Source organism: Arvicola amphibius, chromosome 12, assembly GCF_903992535.2.
Source record: "Arvicola amphibius chromosome 12, mArvAmp1.2, whole genome shotgun sequence".
Taxonomy (NCBI): Eukaryota; Metazoa; Chordata; class Mammalia; order Rodentia; family Cricetidae; genus Arvicola; species Arvicola amphibius.
Window position 1 is genome coordinate 151,831,398 of NC_052058.2, and position 24,405 is coordinate 151,855,802.

A 24,405-nucleotide genomic window follows, 5' to 3' on the forward strand; every position below is an offset into this window, starting at 1 on the left:
TTTTTAAATTTATGTTTATAATTCTTTTGAAATTATAATCTGATTATTCCCCTTTCCTTTCCTCCCCATAATCCCACCTATATATTCTCCCTCGCTCTCTCAAACTTCTGGCCTCTTTTTCTTTAATTGTTGATATATAAATATCTAAATATAGTCTGCTCAATGTGTGTAACGTTACTTGTATGTCTATTTTCAGGGCTGACCATCTGGTGTGCAGTTGGGGTGCTCTTCTCTGGGAAGACTGTTTCTCCTGCTCTCAGTGTTCCTAAGCTGCCCATAGTTCTCTGTTGAGGGTTGAAGCATCTTGAGTTTTCCCCTCCCAAGATCATGCTTTGTAAAATGTCAAGGATTACAACATACAGAAGGAAAACACGATAGCCCTTCACATACGCCTCACTCCTGGGGGACCTGGGCCAGGCGCCCCCGCGAGGAGGCAATCAGCCAGGATCCCCCCCGGTCCCAGGAGCCACTTACCTGCAATAAATAGAACAGGTGCTGATAGGCTTCCAGCTTCTCCCGCTTCTCCTTGCTCAAGGCCTTGAGGCCTCCCTTCTGCTTGTTCAGCATCATCATGTCCGACAGCTGCTCTTTGTTCTTCTTGGTAAGTTTTTTACTATGAGAAACCACATCCTACAGACAAAAACCACCACACAGATCAAAAGGCTGGCAGGGCAGGGGCCGCCGTCTGCACCTGGACCCCTGCATGGACCACACCGGCCCATCCCCAACACGGCCCGTGTTATTCTGTGTCTGCTACCTCAGTCTACCGCTGCCACTTGGCATGAAGAACCCAAGCCGTGGATTTCTCCATGTGGGATCAGAGGAGATCCGGAAACCACTTTCTAGAAATTGACCTTAACACCATGACTTTTTTAAAAATAGGACCGCAAGTACCCCAGGCTGGCTTTCACTATAGTTAAAGATGACCTTGAACTTCTGGTCTTCCCGCTTCCAGTTTCCCAAGTCTAAGAACTAAAAGGCATGCACCACCATGCCTAGTTCCTGCAATATGTGAAGGGAAACTCAGGGTTTCAAGCATGCCACCAACTGAGACACGTCCTAGCCTTAAACATGTCTTAGGAGTCGAGTTCAGTACCTGCCCAGCAGCCCTAATACCCTGGTTCAGCTCCAGCATCACAATAAACAGACAAACTTCGGTTATCCTAACTACTCAAGACAACAAGGCAAAAGTTTACAAGGCTGAACCAGGTGGTAGTGGTACAAGCCTCTAATTCCAGTACTCTGAGTTTGGAGCCAGCCTGGTCTACAGAGTGAGTTCCAGGACAGCCAGGACTACATAGAGAACCCTGTCTCCAAAAACAGACAAAAGTTTACAAGGTTTGAGTACAATCGGGACAACTTCTCAGACATTGTCACAAATAAAATTCACAAAAACCTGGCAGGGAGGGGGCCCGGAGGGAGTTGGGTATGCAGCCCAGCCTAGCATGTGTGAAGCCCCAGTTCAATGTCTCATACCGCCTAAAATGAATAAGCAAACAAGAAGAAGGTTTTAAAAAAGGTTTAAAAGAGGGCTGAAGAGATGGCTCGGCGGTAGAGAGCACAGGCTGCTCTTCCAGAGGACCCAGGTAGGATTCCTAACACCTGCGTGGCAGCTCACTACCGTCTGTGACTCCAGTTTCAGGAGATCTGACACCTTCTTCAGGCTTCCTAGGGCACCAGGCACACATGTGGCACATAGATATATAAGCAGGCAAAACAGCTACACATAAAATGATAAATAAACCGAGGGCAGGGGGCTGTGGTGAGGCAGGTCAGCAAGTAACGACATGGTGCTGAGCCTGGCGACCAGAGTGTGGTCCTCAGGTCCCATGTGGTAGAAGGAAATTAAGTTGTAACTCACCCTCTGAGTCTCGCATATGCCCAACCCCCAAATAAATTAAACAAACAAATAAATAAATAGCCTGAAGTCAGGAATACCTAAAGTTTAAAACCTTCAAGGATAAAATCCCCCACCCCACTATAATTCTAGAAGCAGTCGGCCAGGCATGGTGGTGAGTCCACAGTCCCAGCTGCACGGATGACAGCAGGATGGTACCTTGACCTTAGCAGTTACACAGAGACCTTGTCCTGAAACAAACCAGGCTTCTGTGTAGTTAGACATTGACTGGGATGTTATTTATAATAAAATCTTAGAAAATGTGGAACACAAAATGATAGTGGTGGAATTAGAAGAGGATCAGCTAAGAAGAAAGTTGGCCTCCACAGTCCCTGTTAGACTAGGCGGCCTCCACACTCCATTAGGAAGAGAGAAACAGGACCTGGAGCAGTACAAGGTACCTATGCTGGCTGCAGGCACACCATATGGTTGCAGGCATGCCATGTCAGCCGCAGACACACCACGCCGGTCAGGCACAGGCCGTACCTGCAGTGTGATCTTGTTCTTCACCAGCAGTCCGATTTTGATATCCATGAGATTGAGGTCATTCTCCAGCTGCTGGTTGGAACGGATGAGGGTGATGACTTCTTCCCGCATCTTCATAAGATCAAGTTCCTCCTGGAAGTCCTGGTCACTTTGGTCCAGGAGGTGGACAAACTTTCGGACCACAATCATAGGCGGATCCTCGGCATTGACTGACGAAGAAAATATGACTCAGACAAAGACCCAAGTTCTCAGAACACTCCACGTCTGAGGAAGGGTCAGCACTGTCTGGAAGCTCTAGTGACACGTGGGACATCAACACTTAGGCCTGAGATGTGCTAGGACAGCCACCAAGTGCAGCTCTTCAGTTGTTATTGCTAGGTTACCACGGGGGCTATGTCGGCAAGCAGCAAGACATCGAGCCACATGTTAGCAAAGGGCTTAATCACAAGTGGCACCCTTCCCCCAAGCCTTGCCTTCAGGACAACCAAAGAGCTCCGTGGAGAGTGCCCAGGACTTGAGGGCTCCCAAGCACGGCCTCAACTCTTCACCGCTGAGCCGTGGTTACTCACTGAGAGTCTTGTAGTCATCACGAGCTTTGTTTGCCCGAATGAAAGCCTGGATTTTGATAATGTCATTTATCTAAGGAACAAAGAGGAGAGTCCTTTACTCAGTTGTCTGCCAGGTACAAGGAAGAGTACACTTGACCAGCCTGCCGCGCCTGAGGATACTCACGTGATCTCGGAAATACTGCAGGCGATCTCTATAGCGCTTTCTAGCCTGATGCATTCTGGCAAGGGACTGAATCTGTGGGGAGAGGAGCCTGGAACTTAGAGGAGGCTTTCTCCACATGTCACCCTTGCGCCCCATGTGGACAAACCCTGCCGGGCTACTGTACCTTCACAACTTCATCTTTATGGGAGCGCAGGTAAGCCAGCCGGTTTTGATACGCCTTCTTCTGCTTGTACCCTCGCCACTGTGACTAAAGCAGTACACAGTATACGTGGCATTATTTTCAAAGCATCACAGAAAGTTAAAAAAAAAAAAAAAAGAAAATCTCATTTTGCTATTCTGCAGGCACAACATCCTGATGAAGCTGTAGAAAGCACCTCTGCAGGCACAGACCAAAATCCACCTGGGAGGACACTACTTTCCGGGCATCAGTGGAACACTACCCATGGTCCTGTCTGTGGCTTGGGTGCTAGGGACTCAATTTATGACCTTGTGCACACTCTGCGTGTGCTCTACTACTGAGCTGTGTGCCTAGCCCACACCTGTCACCACCTTAAACCCAAGTCACACCGATCTGTCATCCTAACTGTTATCAGGCAAGGGAGATACACATTAATATGCCCATTAAGAGTTAAGGAAACTTAAGAGACACATGGTATCTAGTTAGCCATGGGGCTCAAATTCCTAATTCATTTTCCTGCTATTGTCACTGACACACTACTGTTTGATTTATTGTGATTGTGACAGCATCACTTTTATTTCTCTAGAGGCACACTGAAAGAAAACATGAGACACTCTAATGCCTCCTGCCACCGCCGTTAAGCACAATGATTATAATTTCCATTAAAGAGAAAAGAGGTCAGAAGAAACACACTCGCACATTCCGCTTCATAGGATGACAGTTTATTCCTCCTGTCTGAGAGGCCTGCTCACTGAGTGAAGTACCTGAATGCAGGTGATGGCGGGGATCTGTTTCTTCAGGAAGTTCATCCGGGATCGGAATTCCTGTCGGACTAGGTAGCCACGGCAGCAGGCTTGCAGTTTGGTGATCAAGCCTTCGTTGGCCAGCCAAAGCTGCTCTCGGTTATATGCAGCGGTCACTCCAGAGATGGAGCTCTGGAAAAGCATTTGGTCACATTCAGGGACAAGGGAAGGGACACAAAGCCTCTCCCAGAACACACAAGTTGACTTCACTCTTCTTTAATTATTCCTAATCTTCAGCTGAGTAAGGGGCAGGAAGACCTCAGGCGTGGTTTCCAGGACCAGGCTGATTTGTTAGTGAATTAATAATTAAATATTAAAGGCCAAGACTCTAACGATTTACTTTATCTATTTATGTTTATGAGTGCTCCATCTGTGTGAACAACTTGAAGCCAGAAGAGGGCACCAAATCTCATTATAGATGGTAGTGAGCAACCATGTAGTTTCTGGGAATTGAACTCAGAACCTCTGGGGGAGCAGCCAGTGAGTCATCTTTCCAGCCCCCCAAGGGCAGGCCTTTAATTCATCCCTATTCCTGTACCCATGACCTATACCCACTGGCATATGACGCTAGTGAAGAACCTAGAGCTAAGGTGTGCAGGATCTCCCACCACACATACTGTGAAGGGTTTTTTGCTCAGCGGCCTAGAGGGTTTGGACCATTACTACAGGTGATGGGCAGTAGAAAACCTTCAAATAGAGGAATAAAATAACCAGATTTCTTTTTGGAAAACAGCATTGTTGGCAGAACAGCTAACAGACTAGGGGAGAGTTGTATTCACTGTGTGCTGCCACTCTTTTCCCCCCAGTTACTTCTATTTTGTTTTTGAGACCAGATTTTGGTATATAGCCTGAGCTGGCCTTTAATTCTTATCACCCTGCTTCAGATTCCCAAGTACTGGGATTATACGCGTATATGCACATGTGCGCACGCGGACAAACACACACACACAGCATGTTGGAAAAGAATTTTGAAGTGCAAATGAGGTGAATTAGAATTTTACTATTTGTGATCCTAGTAAAAGGTCCTGGGCTTGTATGAGGCAGCAGTGGTGGGAACGTTTAAGAATATCCCCTTATCTGATTACCTGCCAACATGCCCTCTCTTCCTTTCCTTAGTACTGGAGACTTTTTTCTGGGCCCCAACATGCACACCAAAAATACAGTGTGCTGAGTGCTTCTATTCTTCTGTCAAGCTGTGTCTGAGATGTCTGGGTTTCCAGATGGAGGGGACCTGATGGTGTGGGAAAGGGCTAGGATGTGGAGGTACAGATCTCAGGTCACACCCTAGAGGTAGAAGTTGAGCAACAGGGTTGAAGAAAGGTCGCGGTCATGTCATGGCTTACTGCCTGCAGTGCCCGCTCTTAATTGCTCATAAGCACTGCAGGAGAAGAGGTGAGGGAGGCTGACAGCTGAACCAGGCAGAAGCAGAGAAAGGCAGCAAGGGATCATGAAAGAGCATCAGAAGCAGGAGATCCAGAGGGAACTTCACGGAGATGAACTGAGGGTGTGGCAGAGACTTCCTGAGAACTCAAAGGCTGTCGCCGGATGCTAAAGAAAGCATTTTCACTAAAGACACCAGACAAGATGCTACTTTGCTGTGAGCTAAGAAGTGGGTGGAAACAGTGAGTTTGGGGCAGACTAACTTTCAGGGCATTAAGACAGGATGTGAATGTAGGTTAGGTCAAATCAGAAATCCTACGAGCTTTGCCTTTTTCCTTTTCCTAAAAGACAGGGTTTATTTCTATGTCTCCTTGGCTCTCCTAGAACATACACTTGGCTGGGCTCGAACTGAGAGTTCCACCTGCTTCTGCCACCAGAGTGGGATTAAAGGCATGTACCACCATGACTGGCTGCTTTCCTTTTTGTTTTTTCCCCCTTTGTTTTTGGGTAAGGAGGATGTGATCTGTGTGGGGCCAATACTGAAAAACACAGTCCTTAGAACAGCAGCAACCACGCTGCCTGGGAACTGGTTAGAAATGTGGACGCCCAGCCTCTGCTTTAGACCCACAGGATCAACCTCCACACCCTGCACTTTAAATTCAGACAAGTATAATAATGGAAAACATGAGGAGTCAAGACTTGCAGGAACCAGGGAGGAAGGCATTAGGCAATAACATGACAGTGAGCTCTAGAAAGGAGAGACTTCCCTCCTGAGGGCAAATGAAGGATCAAGTGGATATCCAGGAAGATGAAAAGCGGAGTGGGGAATGGGAGGGACCATACTTGCCAGCCACAGCTTTTGTAGGAGTAAGAGATTAGGTTATGTGCTCAAAGTAAGGGAACATCACTCCCTTGGGATGATGGACCCACATGCAAAGCAGGGTCTAAGCCCGGCTGTGCCTATGGGGATTAGAGACTCTCAAGGTTAGAAATCACTAGATGCAGCCTCTACCCCTCAGCCCAGCACTGGTCCCTCCCTCTCCCTCACTGCAGTGGCTCCAGCTGCACCTGTCTGTTAGTCAATTACCTGTCAGTCAGCCAGCAGCATGTGTCTCTTTCCTCACATAGTCCTGGTTTTCCTGCCCTCAGTGACACCCCCCACTATATCCTTTCTGTCTAGTACATTCTTTGCTCTCTTCCTCACCTGTTAAAGATGTCACTGAGGCTGCTTTCCTCCAGGAAAGAGCTAAAACTTTCCCTGACATTTCCACGACTTCATTGTGCTAGAACCCCATCTCTGCCTGCACTCACTGACGTTCCCACAACACTCAGAGGCCAAGGGGCAGAGACGATGGGTCCCCCTGAGTTTCCTTTAACAACCATACAACGTAGCTGACGGAACTATACAACTCAGATGTTCTCAGATTTAGACTTCAATTTCTAGCAGACCACTAAAACAGGCTTTCTCCAAAATACTCATTACACGACCTACATTTGAGTCCAAGTGAACACAGTGTTGCCCTCTGACTGACACTAGCCCTGCAGCATTTTCTCTCAGGCCCTTGGTGTGAAGAAAGGTGGCCTACCTGGATCTCCTCCCGAGAAAGCTGCACAGAATTCTGCACAAAGTCCGGGGGCTCGTCCCAGCCTCCGCCTTGCGTCTCCAGATTGTGGTAGTAGTAGTACCCGCCTCTCACCCAGTGCTTCACCCACCTGCTGTTATTGTCTCCTGGCAGAAGACAGAGGGAAAATGAAGGCCGCCCAGAGCCAGGCTCCCCTACCAATCTATCCAACCCCAGAGAGGATGCACTCTGGTCAGCTGTGAGGACCTGCTCCGTGCGTCTGTCCACTAACCCTCGGCTCAGAAATGTCTCATTCATAAATAAATAAATAAATAAATAAATAAATAAATAAATAAATAAATTTATACCATCTATATCATATTGTAAAAATGGAATGCCTAGCCGATCCCACCACAGAATCAACCATACTAATCGCTTCTCTAAGACCTGCATGTTAGAAAACTATCTTAAAAAGATGGGTGGCCATTCAGCAATGCAGTTCAGGAAGGAGAATGCTACACACCGGTCTCTGCTCTGAACTTCTTTGATTGTCCTCAGCTAATCAGAGCTATGGCATCCTAGGGAAGGCAGACAGTCAAGTCTCTCCACCTCTCCCACTCTCTCATAAAACTGGTCTGGTTAATACAGTTGTCTACAAGCGTTCAAAGCTTAGGACTACTTCCCAAAAAGTGAGCCTCAAGACCATACACAAAAGTCTCTCCTTCCACCTGCCCCTTCCCTCTACTCCCGTCTCCTCACACGCTCACGGGTGTGTTTACTCCCCCATAACTCACCTGCTGCTAGTCTTTTTTTCTTGGCTTCAGCAAGGTCACTCAGGTATGTTTCCCCACATTCGGGGATGACTCCGTATAAGCCAACATCCGGGGAACGAAGGGCACTCAGAGTTCTGCCAACATCACCACTGTCGACAGCTTCATTGATGGCAAAGATTCCCAAGGCAACTGTCTCAGGAGAGAATTATTAATGTAGCAGTTTAGAAGGTGTCTACATTCATACGACTTCCCCCAACCATACCTACCAGCCACCTATCCCCCACCCACCAGACCAAAGGCTTGTGGCTCTCACCCTCCACCCAAACATAAAGAAAACAGCAGACACATGGGTACATACACTTCTGAGCTTCTTGAGTGTCCTTGTTGGACTGCCAGATTCCACCTTGAATTTCATCCAACCATAACACAGCAGACTCATCCTGGGTTTCCTACATACAATTAAAAGCAAAGCAACAATAGAGCTTATGTCAGGGTGATGTGATGAGGCCTTCTGGGATTGGGCTTCAGAAGAAGCCCCAGCCCCACACATGAGCTGTGGATTAACTGAATGGAAAAAGCCAGGCATCAAAACCTGCCCTAAAATAAACGGGAAATGGCTCAGATGGAGGCAAAGGATGAACGAGGACGAATCAAGCGGTTCAGGGACTGGCCAGCAGCACAGGGAGCTCAAGCAGACACACCAGGAAGGGATCCAGTGACTTGTACAGTATGACAGAAGCCAGAGAGTGTATATTAATTAACACACTAAGTCGAGAAAGTCTCCTTTGCCCTTGACACACAGAGGCAGCACAAATTCTCCACTACAACCAATGCTTTCAAGACTGTCACGTCTTATTATAACCAGACCCTTTCCTTCTCATAGCTAACTAAAGCCTGGAGTATACGTCACTGCAGGTGTCACCAGATCACATCTAAATCCTTTCCGTTTTTTTTTTTTTTTTTTCATTCTCATGGTTTATTTTTTTTTTATATTTAAAAATTTCCATCTCCTTCCCTCCTCCTCCCCCTCCCTAATCCTTTCCGTTTTTAGGGTTTCTTTGTTATTGTTCTTTTTGTTTGCTTGTTCGTTTTTTTTTTTTTTTCTTTTGAGAAAGCGTCTCTTTACATAGCCCTGGCCGTCCTGGAACTTATTCAGTAGACCAGGCTATCCTTAAACTCAGAGATCCTTCCAAGTGCTAGAATTAAAGGTGGGTATTGCTACATCCTGCTTAAGTCTTTCATTTTCAATCAGTTGCTAGAAACTAAAAACACATTTCAACACAAAATCATTATGATAAATGGGTGAAGAGATGGCTAGCAAAACCTTTGCAGCCTGAGGTGACCACTGGAAACAGGGGTGATGGAGCAGACCTGAGGTGACCACTGGAGACAGGGGTGATGGCTTGTTTCCTTCTTGCTATAGTTTAATTTTTTAAAATATTTTTATGGTTTATTTAACTTTATTTTATGTGCATTGGTGTGAAGGTGTCAGATCCCCTGCAACTGGATCTTCAGACAGTTGTGAGCTGCCATGTGGGTGCTGGGAATTGAACAGTCAGTGCTCTTAACCACAAAGCCATCTCTCCAGCCCTATAGTTTAATTTTTAAGCTAACATACAAAGGTTTCAATATGGCATTTTAACACATACATCATTTTGCTTTATTTACCCCGTCCTTCCTGATCCCTTCTTGCTGGTCTCCTATCTCCCCTCAAATATTCCTTCCTTCTGCTTTCATGTCACATATACTGAAGACAGAAAGTGACCACACACAATCCCCGAGTCCTCCGCCTAAGTACTAGACATGCTAACCATCTATCCCAGTGTGAAGCCACAGTGAGTCAGCCACAGGCTTGCGAGCACAAAAACCAAGACGTCCACAGTGAGAGGCCATGGTCCCAGTCTGCTAGAGAAGCAGCCTACAAGCCCTACCACTATCAAAGCAGAAGCACTTCCATGGGCTGGAATCCAGCTACTGCTGGGTCACTGCTAGGCTGATCTCACAGGGGTACCATGAAGAATCAGTTATCAGCAGAGCTGGGAGGCTGAACACGACTTCCACAGCAGGGAGACAGAGCTGCAAGAATTCTGATCACTCACAGTCCTGTCTCCCTGCCCCGTGCAGTCTAAAGCAAAGAGCTAAACTAAACCTTTCTTCCACACAGAACCTTCTAAGAACCAAGCAATGGAGCTAAGATAAACAAGGCAAGGCAATGAGAAGAGACTGGCATGTTAGGATAGGTTAGCACTGGCTTACACATAAGCACATATGTATCCACATGCAAGCACATGTGTGTAGGTGGGAAGAGTTTTTAAAGTCACTCATATACATAATACAAAAATGACTCCCAAAAGCCACATCTCGGCATTCAGACTACTACCCAGGGACTGGTAATTCATCTTTAGTAAGTGCTCCAAAGGCACCAATTTCAAGTACAGGGAAAAAGCGGCAGCGCTGATGAAAACGCAGACTACCTCTTAAGAAACCTCCTGCCACAAATGCAACAAATGCCGCCCAAAGACGGTGAGAGTTGGCTTTTCCACACGGATGAGATGAACCGAAGGCTTGCAGCAATTCGAGCCGGCACAGAGGCGGGATCTCGCTCAGTGAGAACGTGAACTCTGTGGCTCACTGAGAGTGAGCTCTGTGCTCACATGTGCTGCTCTTGTCCTCATCTGACCTGACCAGGGCCTCACCTGCTGCTTTGCTTAGCATCACTGATGGTAGGGTGACAGCTGACAGTCTGGGCAAAAAAGGAAACACACACTAACCAAGAAACTTAGAGGGAGAATCTAGAGGACGGATATTTAAAGAGAGCTTTGGAAGTGTATGTGGGAATAATGGGAATTTCTAAAAGTGATTGTGAGTTGCACAATCCTATGAATATAGTGGAAACAATGACACACATTTTAAAATGGTGAATTATATGGTTCGCAAATTATATTCCAATAAAAGCATGTAAGAACAAACATGGCGGTCTCCTCTACTGGGAAAGGTGCACAGCTGTGCACCCTACAGAGTGAAGCACAAGGCCCTCAGCAGGGGATCGGGGGGGGGGGCTGCACTGCCCCCTGATTCAGGGAAATTGCTAGCAAATCACTAGTGATTAGGGAGACGTTAGTTTTAGTGCACATACATGACAAAGACACTTTACAGAATCCACAAGAGTCACTGACCAGCTGCGAGAATGGTGGCCTGCACCTGCACCTCAGGAAACTGAAGCAAGGCCCTGCCTCCACCAAAACCAAAACCCCGAACCCCTAAACAAGTGATTTATGAGAGCGAGGAATCTGACTTCTGGAGTTACCACATTATCATTAAAATGTATCAACATTAAAATTAAAAATTGTCAGCCAGGCAGTGGTGGCGCACACCTTTGATCCCAGCACTCAGGAGGCACAGCCTGGCAGATCTCTGTGAGTTCAAGGCCAGCCTGGTCTACAGAGGGAGTTCCAGGACAGCCAAGGCTACACAGAGAAACCCAAAAACCAAATATATAAAATAAAAATAAATGAAACATATAAAAGATAAAGATCATCAAAATAAAATAGCAACAACAACAACAACAAAGACAGGCAAAGAGACTGAAAAGAACACATAAAAAAAATAAATAAATAAAACAAACAAAACCCCCACCAAACAACAGAAATCACTGCTGAAAAGCCTCCTGTTGAACTTGTAGACAAAGACTCAAATCAGGTATTTTATCTAAGTTCAAACAAGAATCATCTAAGTTTCTCATTATTGAAATAATCTATCTAAGTTCTAATGGGAATCGTGTCTAGAACTGAAGTGTGAGAACATTACCAGACAGTATCAACCAAGAGAAACCACGTTCCTAAACATGCCAGAACGGAGATCCCAGCAAGCACAGTAACTGAAGAGGACCCGTGGACTGAACTGCAGATTTGTGTGTGGAAAGGGTGAGGAGGTCAACTTGAAAACAGGTCAGTTTTGATGTTCTCAAGTCAGAAAACTAACAAGAAAGGATGAAGGCGGAGCCCGAGATGTGAACACTCTTCCATCAGGTTAGTGTCAGCCACCCGGGTTCCGACAGAGGAGGGATCCTTGCTGGCACCAGTCAGAGGATACACCACAAGCAAACCTGTGCTTAAAGGGTTTGCTAATCCGTTAGAAACTTTTCTAAGTCTGAGCGGCAGTGTCATCCCGAGACCACCAAAGACGGGAAGACACCACCAAGAGGACTACACACTAAATTCTGGGTGGGTCTTTCTATTGTTTCTGAGACAGTGTCGCACACAGCCCAAGCTGGCCTTGAACTCACTAAGTAGCTGAGGACAACCATGAATTCCTGATTCTGCTTCCACCTCACAGAGCTGGGATTCCAGGCATGTGCCACCCCACCCAGCGACAGACTAAATTTAAGTTACAATCTTGAGCTCGCTAAATTTAGAATTCAAGGATAATTATTTTTAAAACTATTCCCTAAATGGCTTGTAGAACTTGGAAGCTAAGCGGTTGCCTAAAAAAAGACAATTCTACCCAAAGCGCAGTCTACCCGCTTGGTCCTGTGATGTTCTGCAAGGCTGCCTGTAACTCTCCCTTTCTCCTAGGTTTTTGGTTTTTGGAACAAGGTTTCTCTGTGTAGTCCTGGCTATCCTGGAACTTTCTTTGTAGACCAGGCTGGCCTCAAACTCATAGAGATCTGCCTGCCTCCCGAGTTCTGGGATTAAAGATGTGCACCACCACACTCAGACCTTTCTCCTACTCTTGATGAACTTTGCAAAGTTATTCCACAGCAAAATGAAAAGCTTTAAACTCCACTTGCAGGCTATGACTGGAATAAATAAAGCTAAATGAAGTCAGTCACAAAAGTCAAAATATCACAGGATTTTATGTATATGAAGTGTTCTAGATGTAAAATCCATAGAACAGGAGATTGTTGGCTGCACAGAGCCAGGGGAGAATGATGAGAATGCCCTAAAAGTGACTGGGAGTTTTACAACTCTATGATTGCAATTCTAGGATTGGAAACCGCTGATACATTTTAGAATGATGAGTTATACTCCCAGCAACAGAAAGTCATTATACAACAGGATCATACACCACAATGGTCACGTGGATGAATAACACTTGCATGTTGGACACAAGAAGCCTGACATAGAAGCACACATGATATGTGAATGCACTTAAATATAGGGCAAAAGTCAACTATGGTGCCTGAAACTGGGATCGTGGGGACCACCAAATGGGGAGACATGACTGAGAGTTTTGGGGTCCTGATAACTTTTGCTGTATAGTAGGTACATTCACTTCTGAAAGTTTATACAACTGAATACTTCATATGACTTGTCTTTTTCAGGATCTTATATTTCAATTAATCTGAACAATATCAGCAAGGATGCGGGGTAGAAATGAGAGGGAGAGCCAATCAAAACCACATATTTTCAAAACTGCCAAGAAGAGACCTGCCACTTTGAAAGCAAATTATGAATATTAAATTTAATTTAAAAAAGAATTTTTGCTAAAGAGACATCTGCAAGAGAGGAATACCATGAGTACCCAGAAGGTGGAGCGTGTCTGTTTTGGTCTCTCCAGGGGCCAATGATGAGACAGGGCAATGTGGCTACCCCCACCTTTGCTCCAGAAAGGTTGGCTGCTCCTAGTCAGAACAAGCCCCACGCTGCTCACCTGTGCCTTTTCTCTCTTTGCTCTGATCAGCATGTCTTGATAATGCTGTGCCACTTCTGCAAGGACCCCCTCGAGTTTAGCTGCAGGGATCTGCAAGGCCTGCAGAGTCTTCTGAGCGTCCCCTTCATCCAGGGCTTCATTAATTAAACCGATGGCCAAAATCCCTACATGTAGAGACAATTTTAGCTAAGAAACCTAGATAGAAACCAATCAATCCTATAGTCTTAGCTACTCAGGAGGTTGACAGAAGGGAATTGTGTGTGCCAACAAGTTCAAGACCAGCAAGAAACGGTGCCAACTCCACAACTTCCCTAAGAGTAACAATTCCAACTGCAACTGAGCAGCACTGTATTTCGAAAAATAATTTAGTTTTTATTTCATCTACACTCCCTTGCCCTATCCATGGCTTCAGGAAGCTTGGGTTCTTTGCCTTGTTTTTAATGCATTAACTTTAGTGATAAGGATTTTGCTTTTGTTTGAGATGTCTCACTACAAAGCTCAGGCTAGTTTTAATGTCCTGAACATTCAGCTTCCAAGCCTGGGCCACCACATGCAGAGGAAGTGAGGAGGGTCAGACAAACCGGCTTCACAGCTTTCAGAAGCGTTCAGATGTGCCACCAAATCATTCATCATTTTTATTGAATGAAACAGGAGGTTCGGAGGCCTCCTCCCTAGGATTACATAACAAATGAGAGGCAGATGGAAGATCTAAGCCCAGGATTGCCCATTCCAGGCCCTTCCCACAAATCACTTGAGTGTTTCCCACCGGAAATACAAATCAGAAACACCCACTGAGGCAGTTAGGCTACTCTGGGGAGGACCATGCTGTGTGTTGCAGCATTTGGCTGATCTCTGTCCCTGGTCTCTGAGAGGGAATGTTCAGAAACATAGAGCACCTGTCTTTCATGGCAGTACCTCCCACCACCCTGAAGGTGTGCCAATGGAGACATCCTATGGTGGGCCTCAGGGTAATTTCAGGATGGGGCTGGGCATATAACACATGGGTTGAAGTCATGTAGTACCAGCCTGGTGTCCTGAGTACCAGATACACAGCCGATAAGTCTGTCAATCATATGTAGGTAATGAAATCAGGTCTGGATTCCCAAGACTCAGGCGAGCTTCCTTGCTCACATTAGCGTGAGGACCACACATCCTGATGATGGAGGAGTGTCTATGTGTTACTTTCATTATTAATAAAGATACTGCCTTGGCCCTTTAAGAGATAGAAAATTAGGTAGGTGGAGTAGACAGAACAGAATTGTGGGAAAAAGGAAGCAGAGTTGGGGAGACGCTTCAGGCAGTCGCCATATGCAGTCGCCATGCTACTCCTCTCTGAGATGGACGCAGGTTAAGACCTCTCCTGGTAAGCCACCCCTCGTGGTGCTATATAAATTACTAAATATGGGTTAAAGCAAGATATGAGAATCAATCAATAAGAAGCTACAGATAACGGGCCAGGGGCCAGGCAGTATTTAAATGAATACAGTTTCTGTGTAATTATTTTGGGTAAAGCTAGCCGGGTGGCGGGCACAGTCCCGCCGTTCATTCAACATCCTGAGTCCACAGCAGCTTTGCAGTGGACTCAGACACAGGCCCTAACTCTCCTCTTCTGCCTCCTGATTTATACCCTTTATAATCAAACTGTAGTCCCAAGTCTAGCATGATTCTGAGTTTAGAAGCCACTCTGGCAAACCATTAAGCCTCAACTTTGTAGCTAGCTGTTCAGAAGTGAGACCTAGCTTGAGCTTCCAGCTGATGTCTGACCAAGAGGGGTCTTGTGGGGGACTGTGCCCCCAACCTGTACCAGATGACACAGTTCAGGCAGTTTATGTTAGAAGCACTTGCTATAACTATCTCTTACAGCTATAACAGAGCATGTAAAATCATTTCCCCCAAAAAATGGATTTATAAGACACATACCCAATTATAATAAGTGTCTGGTGTACTGAAAACAGTACCCAACCATAGCTATTCAAGATGAGTGTGTGTGTGTGTGTGTGTGTGAGAGAGAGAGAGAGAGAGAGAGAGAGAGAGAGAGAGAGAGAGAGAGAGAGAATATAAACATACATATTTCAATGTTGCATTCAAAAGCCTTGGGGGAGCACTATTTAGAACTAGTTCATGTAGTGATGTACGTGTTTATGTGTGTGTGTGCCAGTTGCGTGTGTGGGCGTATGTGCAGGTATGTGGACATACATTTGGAGGTCATAGGTTGTATCAGGTACTTTCCCTAATCACTAGGTTGGCTGGTCGATGAGCTCTCAGGAATCCTCTTGTCTTTCCCTCCCTCCTCCCCAGTATTGGATTTATAGTGTACACAGCACCCCAATTTTTATAAGGGTGCTAGGGATCTGAACTCATGAGTTCATGCCTGTGGGGCAGGCACTTTAGTGACGGAGCCATCTTCCCAGCCCCGAACCGCATCATCTTTAACGGGAACCTTGTCTGAGGGGACACAGTGATCGATCACTCACGCTCATGCTCCTCGTGGACCACCAGGTTGACATGGTCCACACAAGCTTGGATGTCATTCCACGTAATGAAGTCATTATTCTCTGCATGTGCCTGAGCTTTCAGCTTCATCAACTCATCGAGATACCTGTCCCAGCCCAAAATGAAAAAAAGAGAGAGAGAGAGAGATGATTATTCAAGGAACAAAGAAAGGTCTCTAGAAGATGGGAAGTATTGATATAAGCCACGGGCAAGGTATGGGACTGCAAAGCAGCCTTAAAATGCAAACACCCAAGAAAACCACTAGTTCCTATTTCTAAAGGATTAGAAGATCAACTTTAGAAGGAGGGGACTCAGACAAGAGGGCCAAGCCGGAGACAGCACTTGCTTCGTTATGTATGAGGCCCTGGCTCCAACCCCAACCCAAACCAGCTTCACAGCTTTTAGAATGTAATGTACTGACAGCACAAACGAAGACACAAAGCCTGGAATGAAAACACGCGTGTATGGAATGAAAACAGGCGTGTAGACACAAAAAGGCAGAGGGAACGCCATGCCATAGACCCAAGGCACACGCTCTGGGGCCACCTTTGACAGTTTTCCTCCTCGATATTGGTGAGGCCCGTGACTGCGCTGCTCAGCTGTTTCCACACTGTGTTCATGTCTCCTGACTCCAGAGCCCGGTTGATGAGGGCCACAGAGGACAGCATCTCCACGGCGACAGTGAGTTCAGGATGGGTGAGGCTATGCTGTACAGGAGAGGAGGGGAGGAGCACAGTGAGCAAAGACGATCTCCAGCACCATGGGAATTGGAAGTTCCACACGAGAACCTGAGTTTCTGGAAAACGCTTCTTCTACCCAAGTGCACCGAGGTTATGGGTATTAAATTCACTTCCACCCCATTCTGCTCCCCCAAAAATCCAGGCTCAGTCAACTTACCTCAGGACTCTGTTGCTGCAGAGTAGCCAACTCCTTCTGATAAAGATCAGCTGCAAACGGATACACCTGGGGCAGCTGGGCTTCAGGATTCATTAGCTCCAAAACGGTCTTCTCGGCGATGCCCTTCTGGATGGCGGCATTGATTGCTGCGACTGCTGCCAGCCCTGGCAGAAAACAGGTCAACATGCAGTTTTTCTTTTGAGACGAGGTCTCATTACGTAGATCTGGCTGTCCTGAAACTCCCCTCGTCTTTAACTCAAAGACATTACCTGCCTCTGCCTCCCAAGTACTGGGATTAAATGAGTGTGCCACTATGCCTGGCTGCTTTTATAAGAAAGAAAGAAAGAAGAAAGAAAGAAAGAAAGAAAGAAAGAAAGAAAGAAAGAAAGAAAGAAAGAAAGGAAGGAAGGAAGGAAATATTTTTATGTTATGTGTATGACATTTTGGTTGCATATATGTATGTGAACTGCATGTACGCTTGGTATCAACGAAGACCAGAAGTGGGTGTCAGAGCCCCTAACTGGAGTTACAGATGGCTGTTAACCACCATGAGAGTGTGGGAGCAAAACCTGGTCCTCATAGAACGGCGAGTACACTTAACCCCTGGGCCAGTAGCATCACGCACACCTCTCCAGACCCCCCCACAATCTGCTTTAAAATTTGTGTGGAATATATGTGTATATGCATGTTCATATATGTGTAGACACATGTGGCAGGACATGTGTGGAGGCCGTAAGTTGAAGCTGGGTGTCTCGATCTCTCTTGACCTTAGACACTGAGGCAGGGTCTCTGCTGAATCTGGAGTCCACTAATTTCAGGCTAGTCTGGTTATCCATCTTGCCTGCCATGCAATGGGATTACAAGGCAGCTGCCACACCCACCAGGCTTTTACACAGATCCTGGAAGTCAGAATCCCGATCCTCATGTTTGAGCAGCACACACTTGATCAGCTGAACCATCTCTCTAGTACCACCACACACTCCCATTTAAAAAAAAAAAAGGTTCACTGAGTTGCAGGGATTATAGGTGTAGGCCACTAAGTCTGGCTAGGAGAAACCGATTTTTATAGAATAAAGTTCTATCCTGTACCTACAGTATCGGCCATGATGCTTGAAGTGGAACTCTCACCTCCGAGAACCCAGCACCTCACTGAAGATGGTAATAACAGCCCTGCAGTGGGGTGCAGTACAGTAGCAGAGCAGGGTATAGCTGGGCAAGGATGGGGCCAGGCCCAAGGCTGAGCCCACACTGAATGCAGAAGGTCAAAGAATGGCTTTACTGAAGAGCACCTAACTGCAGAGGCCATGGCAGTAGACACAGACCTCTTGTTGATGTAAGGGCTCAAGATCTGGGGAGCCAAGCATCCACATATTAAAGTTGCCTATCATAAGAAGCCTTGTTCACCAAACTCTGAGCCTCTGGGCTGGTCCCTGAACAAGGATTCACCCCTAACTTGTGTGTGGGGCCCACAGGCAGCATGGGAGGCTGTCCGGTCCAGTAGGCAGCCCATCATGCTAGGTATCTCATGCCAGCTGGCTACCACCCAGTATGTTCTCTTAGGCAAGAGGCTGATTTACGTGGCATCCAATTTCAAGCAGGACTATGCCAGGCTAGCACTGTCTGGACCATGGTTGAGGGGCAACTTTAGCAGACTGAGGTGACAGGCACTAGGTCATGTGTTTGCATAAATGTCTTCATACCAGTGTTTGGGTTTGCTGCAGGCTGATTCTGTCCTTCCATGCTATAGGCATTAAGGACCTGCTGACTTACATGCCAATGGCCACCCTACCTACCTGGGTATCTACTGAGCTATCGGCTGGCACCTCTGCCACATTTTTTATAAGAGCTTTATCAGTTTACAGACAATGCCTTTCTTACATGTGCTAGCCTGTGCCAACAATATAGAACTCATACAGTAGGGCCAGGTCAGGAAAAACATCTCCCACTGCTGGGGGCAGGCAGCTCCTCCCATCTTCCTCTTCCTTATCCCAGGAAGGTCAAACCCCCTAGTTAGGTTCATTTGAGGGCTGCCTGCACCTTTGGTTCCCCAGAACTTCTGCCCCCTGTACAGGACTGACTCTGCCCACTTCCCCACAGGCCTGGCTCTCAGCCTCCCTTTTCAGACCACTTCCTGAATGACCCAGGACCTCCAGCTGAGTGCACCCCAGAAAAGGGCCTCCGGTCTGGGGACTGCACCTTTTATTCTCCCATCTTAGGGGACAAAACCTGCTTCGAATGCCTGATCGATCTAGGGACAAGACAGCCCAGAGGCAGGGGCTCTGCAGGACCGAGCATGCAGTGGGGGAGGGAGACAGTTAGCTGTGTTTATTCCTGCCCTGTGCTGACAGGGGAGCAGGACCATGGGCATGGGGTTCGTCACCCACACTTCACAGCTCACATCTCTGTCCTCCCTTCCCCAACTACCCTGACAGGCACTTGCACATAGCACTTCAACAAAACCCAGCTTGGGTCTAGAACAGACAAGAGCCACTCACTTCCCTCTTCACCTTCATTTTCTGTCTGCACTGGTCACCAGGTGTGCCACCATCTCCCCTGGGGCCTTCTTTCTAAGGCTGCCCTTCGCTGCTTCCCAGGGGCACCCTACACCTCGGGTCAAAACAAGTCAAGAATTCATTCGCTGCCGGCACTGGCCCCGTCGGCACTGTCTGCCCCCACTCCTTTTCTCCTTCCTGCTACAGTCAGGAATGTTCTCTCCTCTTCCACAATCCACACATCTCAACCCTCTCCAGCTACATCCCTAACTACCCACCTGGAGTTTATTAACCGCAGTGAATCTGCCTGGACTCCAGTTCTGCTTTTGAAACTAGAAGAGCCCCATTGCCACCAAAAGTACTTTGCTTTTCATCATGACTAGTATAGGCTCCGGTATCAGGTGACACAGCTTCAGACCCTTCACTGACAAAGCCACAGCTTCCCCCCCTGCACATTTCCATGGCCTGGGGCTAAGGGACTCTTACTTCTTTGGTATTGCTGGGCAGCGCTGTTGGCAGCGTCCACTCCCGCCTGGACCTCCTCCTTCTGCAGGGGGTCAGTCTGGCCACTCTAGGGAAAGCAAAGGACATTGAAGAGATGATGGCTCACAGGTCGGCCTCTAGGGCTGAAAGCTCTCTTAACAGCAGACGCAAGGGACAGAGAGCCAGAGACGTAAGGGGCAGCTCCAGGCTCCATGCAACCACGCCCTTGGCAAACCTGGGGTACAGTGCTTCCATATTCTAGTATATTAGCACATGCACACATGTGAATGGTGTGTGTGTGTAAGCACTGACAGGCTCTATATAGAAAATAAAATAAATATTTATGAACTCGCAAGGGCAGTAATGTGGCTTATTCCAACCAATGCATGCTGAAAATTCATAAGACGTATACTTGTCTTTATCTAGACAACAGGAGACTTTCCTATTTTTTCTTTAGGGAAAGCCTACAAGCTGAATTCCACGTGATCCACCCTGAAGCACCTGCAGTATTCTCCAGTGCCGGCCTGAAGCAAGAATGGAAAACCTTCAGGTTTTCCTACAAAGGTCTTCCTTAGAGGGAGGGGACCGGAGGAGGGGGAAATGGAGAGTGGGGGCATGATGTATTTTAAAAGAGGATTCACGGTGCTTAAAGTGAAATGGAGTTTTAAATAATGTGCATGTACTCTAGCTGAAATTTAAAATGCCATCAGCCTAAGCTGTGTGAAGGAAGGAACACAGTTGCATTAGAAAATGGCCACGTAAACACCTGGGGAGAGTGCATGGAAGGGAAGGCCACACACCTGGGGGACAGAATGGAAGTGAAGGTTAGAACCTGGGGGGACAGTAAGGAAGCAGGGGACAGAGATACCCGCAGGGACAGCATAGAAGCAAGGGCAAACATGGGGGGGGGGCAGTGTGGAAGCCGGGGCAGACACCTGAGGAGACAGTGGGGAAGCAAGGGACACAGACACCTGCGGGGAGGGCATGAAAGGCCCAGCAGCAACCCCCTCCCCCTCCCCGTCCCACCCACCTGTCTCTTTTGCTGCTGGTCACTCTGGAGCTGCTTCAGGTACCAGTCACTGTTCTGGGTCTGCAGCCCTCGAAGGCCCAGAGCTGGTGACTGCAGAGCCTTGAGTAGGGTCAGCGCACAGCCCTGCTCTAACGCCAGGTTGATGTTGGCCAGAGCAGAGAACGCTGAGGGGAAAGACAAAGAAAGGCTTAAGACCAAACCAACCACAACACAACAGCCTAGAGAAGCTTCCCTTCCCCAAACAATCGCAGCTCCAAACTGCGGAAACAGCCCAGCGCTAGGGTGGCTCAGAAGTTTAGATTCTAGTCAGAGAACCCAAACCCAAAAACCATTAAGTTGAGGGGTCTCCAAGCAGACTGTTCCTCAATCTACAGACTCCTGCCACATCCCAGGCCTACTGAGGAGCTGACAGCTGTGGATGGCCTGGTGCCTTGATGGGCCCACCAAGCCAGACTACAATTCCTACAATGCTCAAAATGTCACATCTTTCCCAATGATGCTTCCCAGCTGTGAAACAAACAGAAGAAAGGGTCTTCTGTGGAAGTTTACAGTTTTGGACAATCTTGATTTTAAAAAAATCTTTTGAGTTCTCACCCTGGAGTTCACACTGAGTCCACCCAACTCTCCCCTACTGTGACAGCATACACCTCACTAACAGGCTTGGTTCCTTCAACCGTTTCTTCCATGGCAAAATCCACTAGCCTGCTGTCTCCCTGAGCTGGCGGGTTTTATGTCAGCTTGAGTCAATGAGAGGAGGGAAACTCCATTGAGAAAATGCCTCCATAAGATCCAGCTGTAAGACATTTCCTTAATTAGTGACTGATGGGGGAGAGCGGGTGGTGCCACCCCTGGGCTGCTGGTCCTGGGTTCTATAAGACAGCAGGCTGAGCAAGCCATGATGAGCAAGCCAGTGAGCAGCACCCCTCCATGGCCTGTGCATCAGCTCCTGCCTCCAGGATCCTGCTCTGACTTCCTTCAGAGATGAATGAGCCAGTGATGTGGTAGCGTAGGCCAAAGAAACCCTTTCCTCTCCAAGTTGTTTGGGTCATGGTGTTTCACCACAGCAATAATACCCCTAACTAAGACACTCCCCAACACCCAGCTGCAGAAGGGGACAGAGGCAGTCCAACTGGCAAAGAGGAGGGGGCTGTCTTCCCCCTCGATACTCTCTTTAAGTCCCAGAATTAGAACCCAGATGTTTCTTCATCAGACAATGAGAATAAAGAGATGCCTAACTCCCATAGGGTGATTGGGGATGGGGTGACTCAGTGTGTTGCCCAAGCTGATTTTCAATTTAAGGGCTTGAGTGGCCCCCTGCAAAGCCTTCTGAATGAAGGGCTTTAGGACAATTCAGTTTGTTGCTGTGTTGGGAAGATGATGTTCTGTTTTCTATTTCTGTGTAAGTTAATGGGATCCCTGTGACATTTTCACACACCCATCAATCATGTCCATTGACATGTCTACCCTAAACCCCCATGTCTCAATAGTCCTAGGCTGACTTTTAAGAGATATACACATTAAATTCCTTCACATAATGTAAAAAAATAAGGTATTTTTAGGGTGAAAGCCCAGCACTTGGAAGTCAGAGGCAGATGGATCTTTGTGAGTTCAAGGCTAACCTGGTCTGCACAGTGAGTTCTAGGACAGTCAGGACTGTTATACAGAGAAACCCTGTTTCAAGAAAAAAGAAAAGAAAGAAAAGAAAAAAAAGAAAGAAAAGAAACTACAGCTACTAGAAGTCATAATTTCTATATCATTTACAGTTCATTTCTTTTTAGAAAATAAAAAATATAGTGTTATTGCCATCCCACTCAGAGATAAATATCTGACTTGATAGTTAATATAGCAAAAATAAATCAAGAAAATACTAAAAATTAAAACATTTGGGACATAGCAATACTTAACTTTGAGGGATTAGTTAAAGAAAAAGAGAGAAGCAGATCACAAGCTCTCTCAGAAAGTCAGACAGCAGCCCAAGACACACATACACACACACACACACACACACACACACACACACACACATTCACACTCAAAGATAAGAGACAGGCTGAGTGAGAAGTTGCTTTAGATTTGATCTCACGTCGGTTCCTAGGAAACTCTTCCTATATCTGCAATTCAGTTACCTGATACCTGAGCTAGGGTGTGGTAACTTCTTTTAAAGTGAACCAAAAGAAACTTAATTTAGAATATAACACGAACATAAATAAAAGCTAATACATACGATTGTTTCTGACAGTCACTTATAATAGTAATATATATATGTTTTTAAAGGAACCGTCTCTTAAGATCCTTCTTTGGGCTGTGGGTGGAGCTTACTCAGTCTGCCCGAGGTCCCACCCCTAGCACCACCCAGAAAGAACTCTGAGCTTATTTAGAACTGGCAAGATGCTCAGCAGGTAAAAGCAGAGGCCTGAGTTCAACCCCTGGAAGCCACGTAAAGGTGGGGGTGGGGGCCACGGAGGCCCTCAATGAAGCAGGGTGCAGATAATCTCCACACAACGTGCCCAAAGGTCTTCTTGGTGACCTTGTTATTCCTTTAGCCCAACAAAAATCCCTCACATTCATGGAGATTTTACAGCAGTGGAGGGACATGAAAGGAACAGAACGATAGTTAACAGCCAGGCTTTCTCTAAATATGCACTGCAGTGTCTCGGTGCAGCCATCGACAGAAGCCTCCAGTCAGTGAGGTTTTCCTACATAGAAACTCACCACTTAAACATGCAGTATACTTACCACTTAAATATACCACATAGATAATATACATTATATGACATATATTATATACTACATTATATAGTATAATATAGTATACATAGTGTATATATTATACATTCTATTATACTTCAGGTAAACTTACCACTTAAATATACACTAAGTAGCGTCTGATGGCAAAGCATCTTTTAAACTTTACCACTTTGCAATCAGATGCTACTTAGTGTATACTTAAGTACATTATATGGTACGATTAACAAAGGGATGCACTATTGATATTTACTGAGTCCGAATGCCACACAGCTTACCCAGTCACACCTGACACACCAGTGAAGGGGGCGGGCCTGGGGCAGCAGATTGGCAGAACCAGTACTTAGCATGCAAAGGCCCGGGGGTCTAAACCCAGCATAGAAAAGAAAAAGAGGCCAAAACAAGAAAAAGAGACAACAAGAGAGCAGTCCTGGTTCCGTAATGATTTAGAAGCAGAATCTAAGTCATGAAATGAACTGAATGCAGCTGGGTCCCTAGAGAGGGGTGTATTCACGGAACAGCACACAGGGAACCGACCAGATTAGCGTGCACATTGTCTGGATGTTACAATGACCCAGTGCAGGTTCTTCCGCAGAAGAGAAACAAAATGAAATGGCAGTCCAGAGAAACTCCTCTCAAAAGTGTGTACCACACTTTCACAGAAACCAATATAAAAAGAGAATCTCGTTTTTAATTAAATACACATTTTGAAGGAAGTGAGAAAATGTAGAGGGTATTTCTAAAGGACAGGACCTGTCATTTACTGTTTATGTAGCTCTCCATCCTTTTTATTTTTTAATTT

At 46.6% G+C, this 24,405-nt stretch overlaps 1 protein-coding gene across 1 annotated transcript in view; it reads right to left on the reverse strand.

The window, feature by feature from the left end:
• Nucleotides 1-24,405, reverse strand: part of Iqgap1 (IQ motif containing GTPase activating protein 1) — a 92,076-nt gene that overhangs the window by 21,783 nt on the left and 45,888 nt on the right. Inside the window, exons 10-24 of the mRNA XM_038313921.1 lie at nt 20,859-21,022; nt 19,832-19,916; nt 16,854-17,017; nt 16,503-16,663; nt 15,938-16,062; nt 13,464-13,627; nt 8,170-8,260; nt 7,833-8,000; nt 7,063-7,205; nt 4,058-4,228; nt 3,279-3,362; nt 3,116-3,187; nt 2,953-3,022; nt 2,384-2,592; nt 475-630 (exon numbers count right to left, since the gene is read on the reverse strand). Of these exons, the coding sequence (XP_038169849.1) occupies nt 475-630; nt 2,384-2,592; nt 2,953-3,022; nt 3,116-3,187; nt 3,279-3,362; nt 4,058-4,228; nt 7,063-7,205; nt 7,833-8,000; nt 8,170-8,260; nt 13,464-13,627; nt 15,938-16,062; nt 16,503-16,663; nt 16,854-17,017; nt 19,832-19,916; nt 20,859-21,022 (2,027 nt within the window). The remainder of the gene's footprint in view (nt 1-474; nt 631-2,383; nt 2,593-2,952; nt 3,023-3,115; nt 3,188-3,278; nt 3,363-4,057; nt 4,229-7,062; nt 7,206-7,832; nt 8,001-8,169; nt 8,261-13,463; nt 13,628-15,937; nt 16,063-16,502; nt 16,664-16,853; nt 17,018-19,831; nt 19,917-20,858; nt 21,023-24,405) is intronic.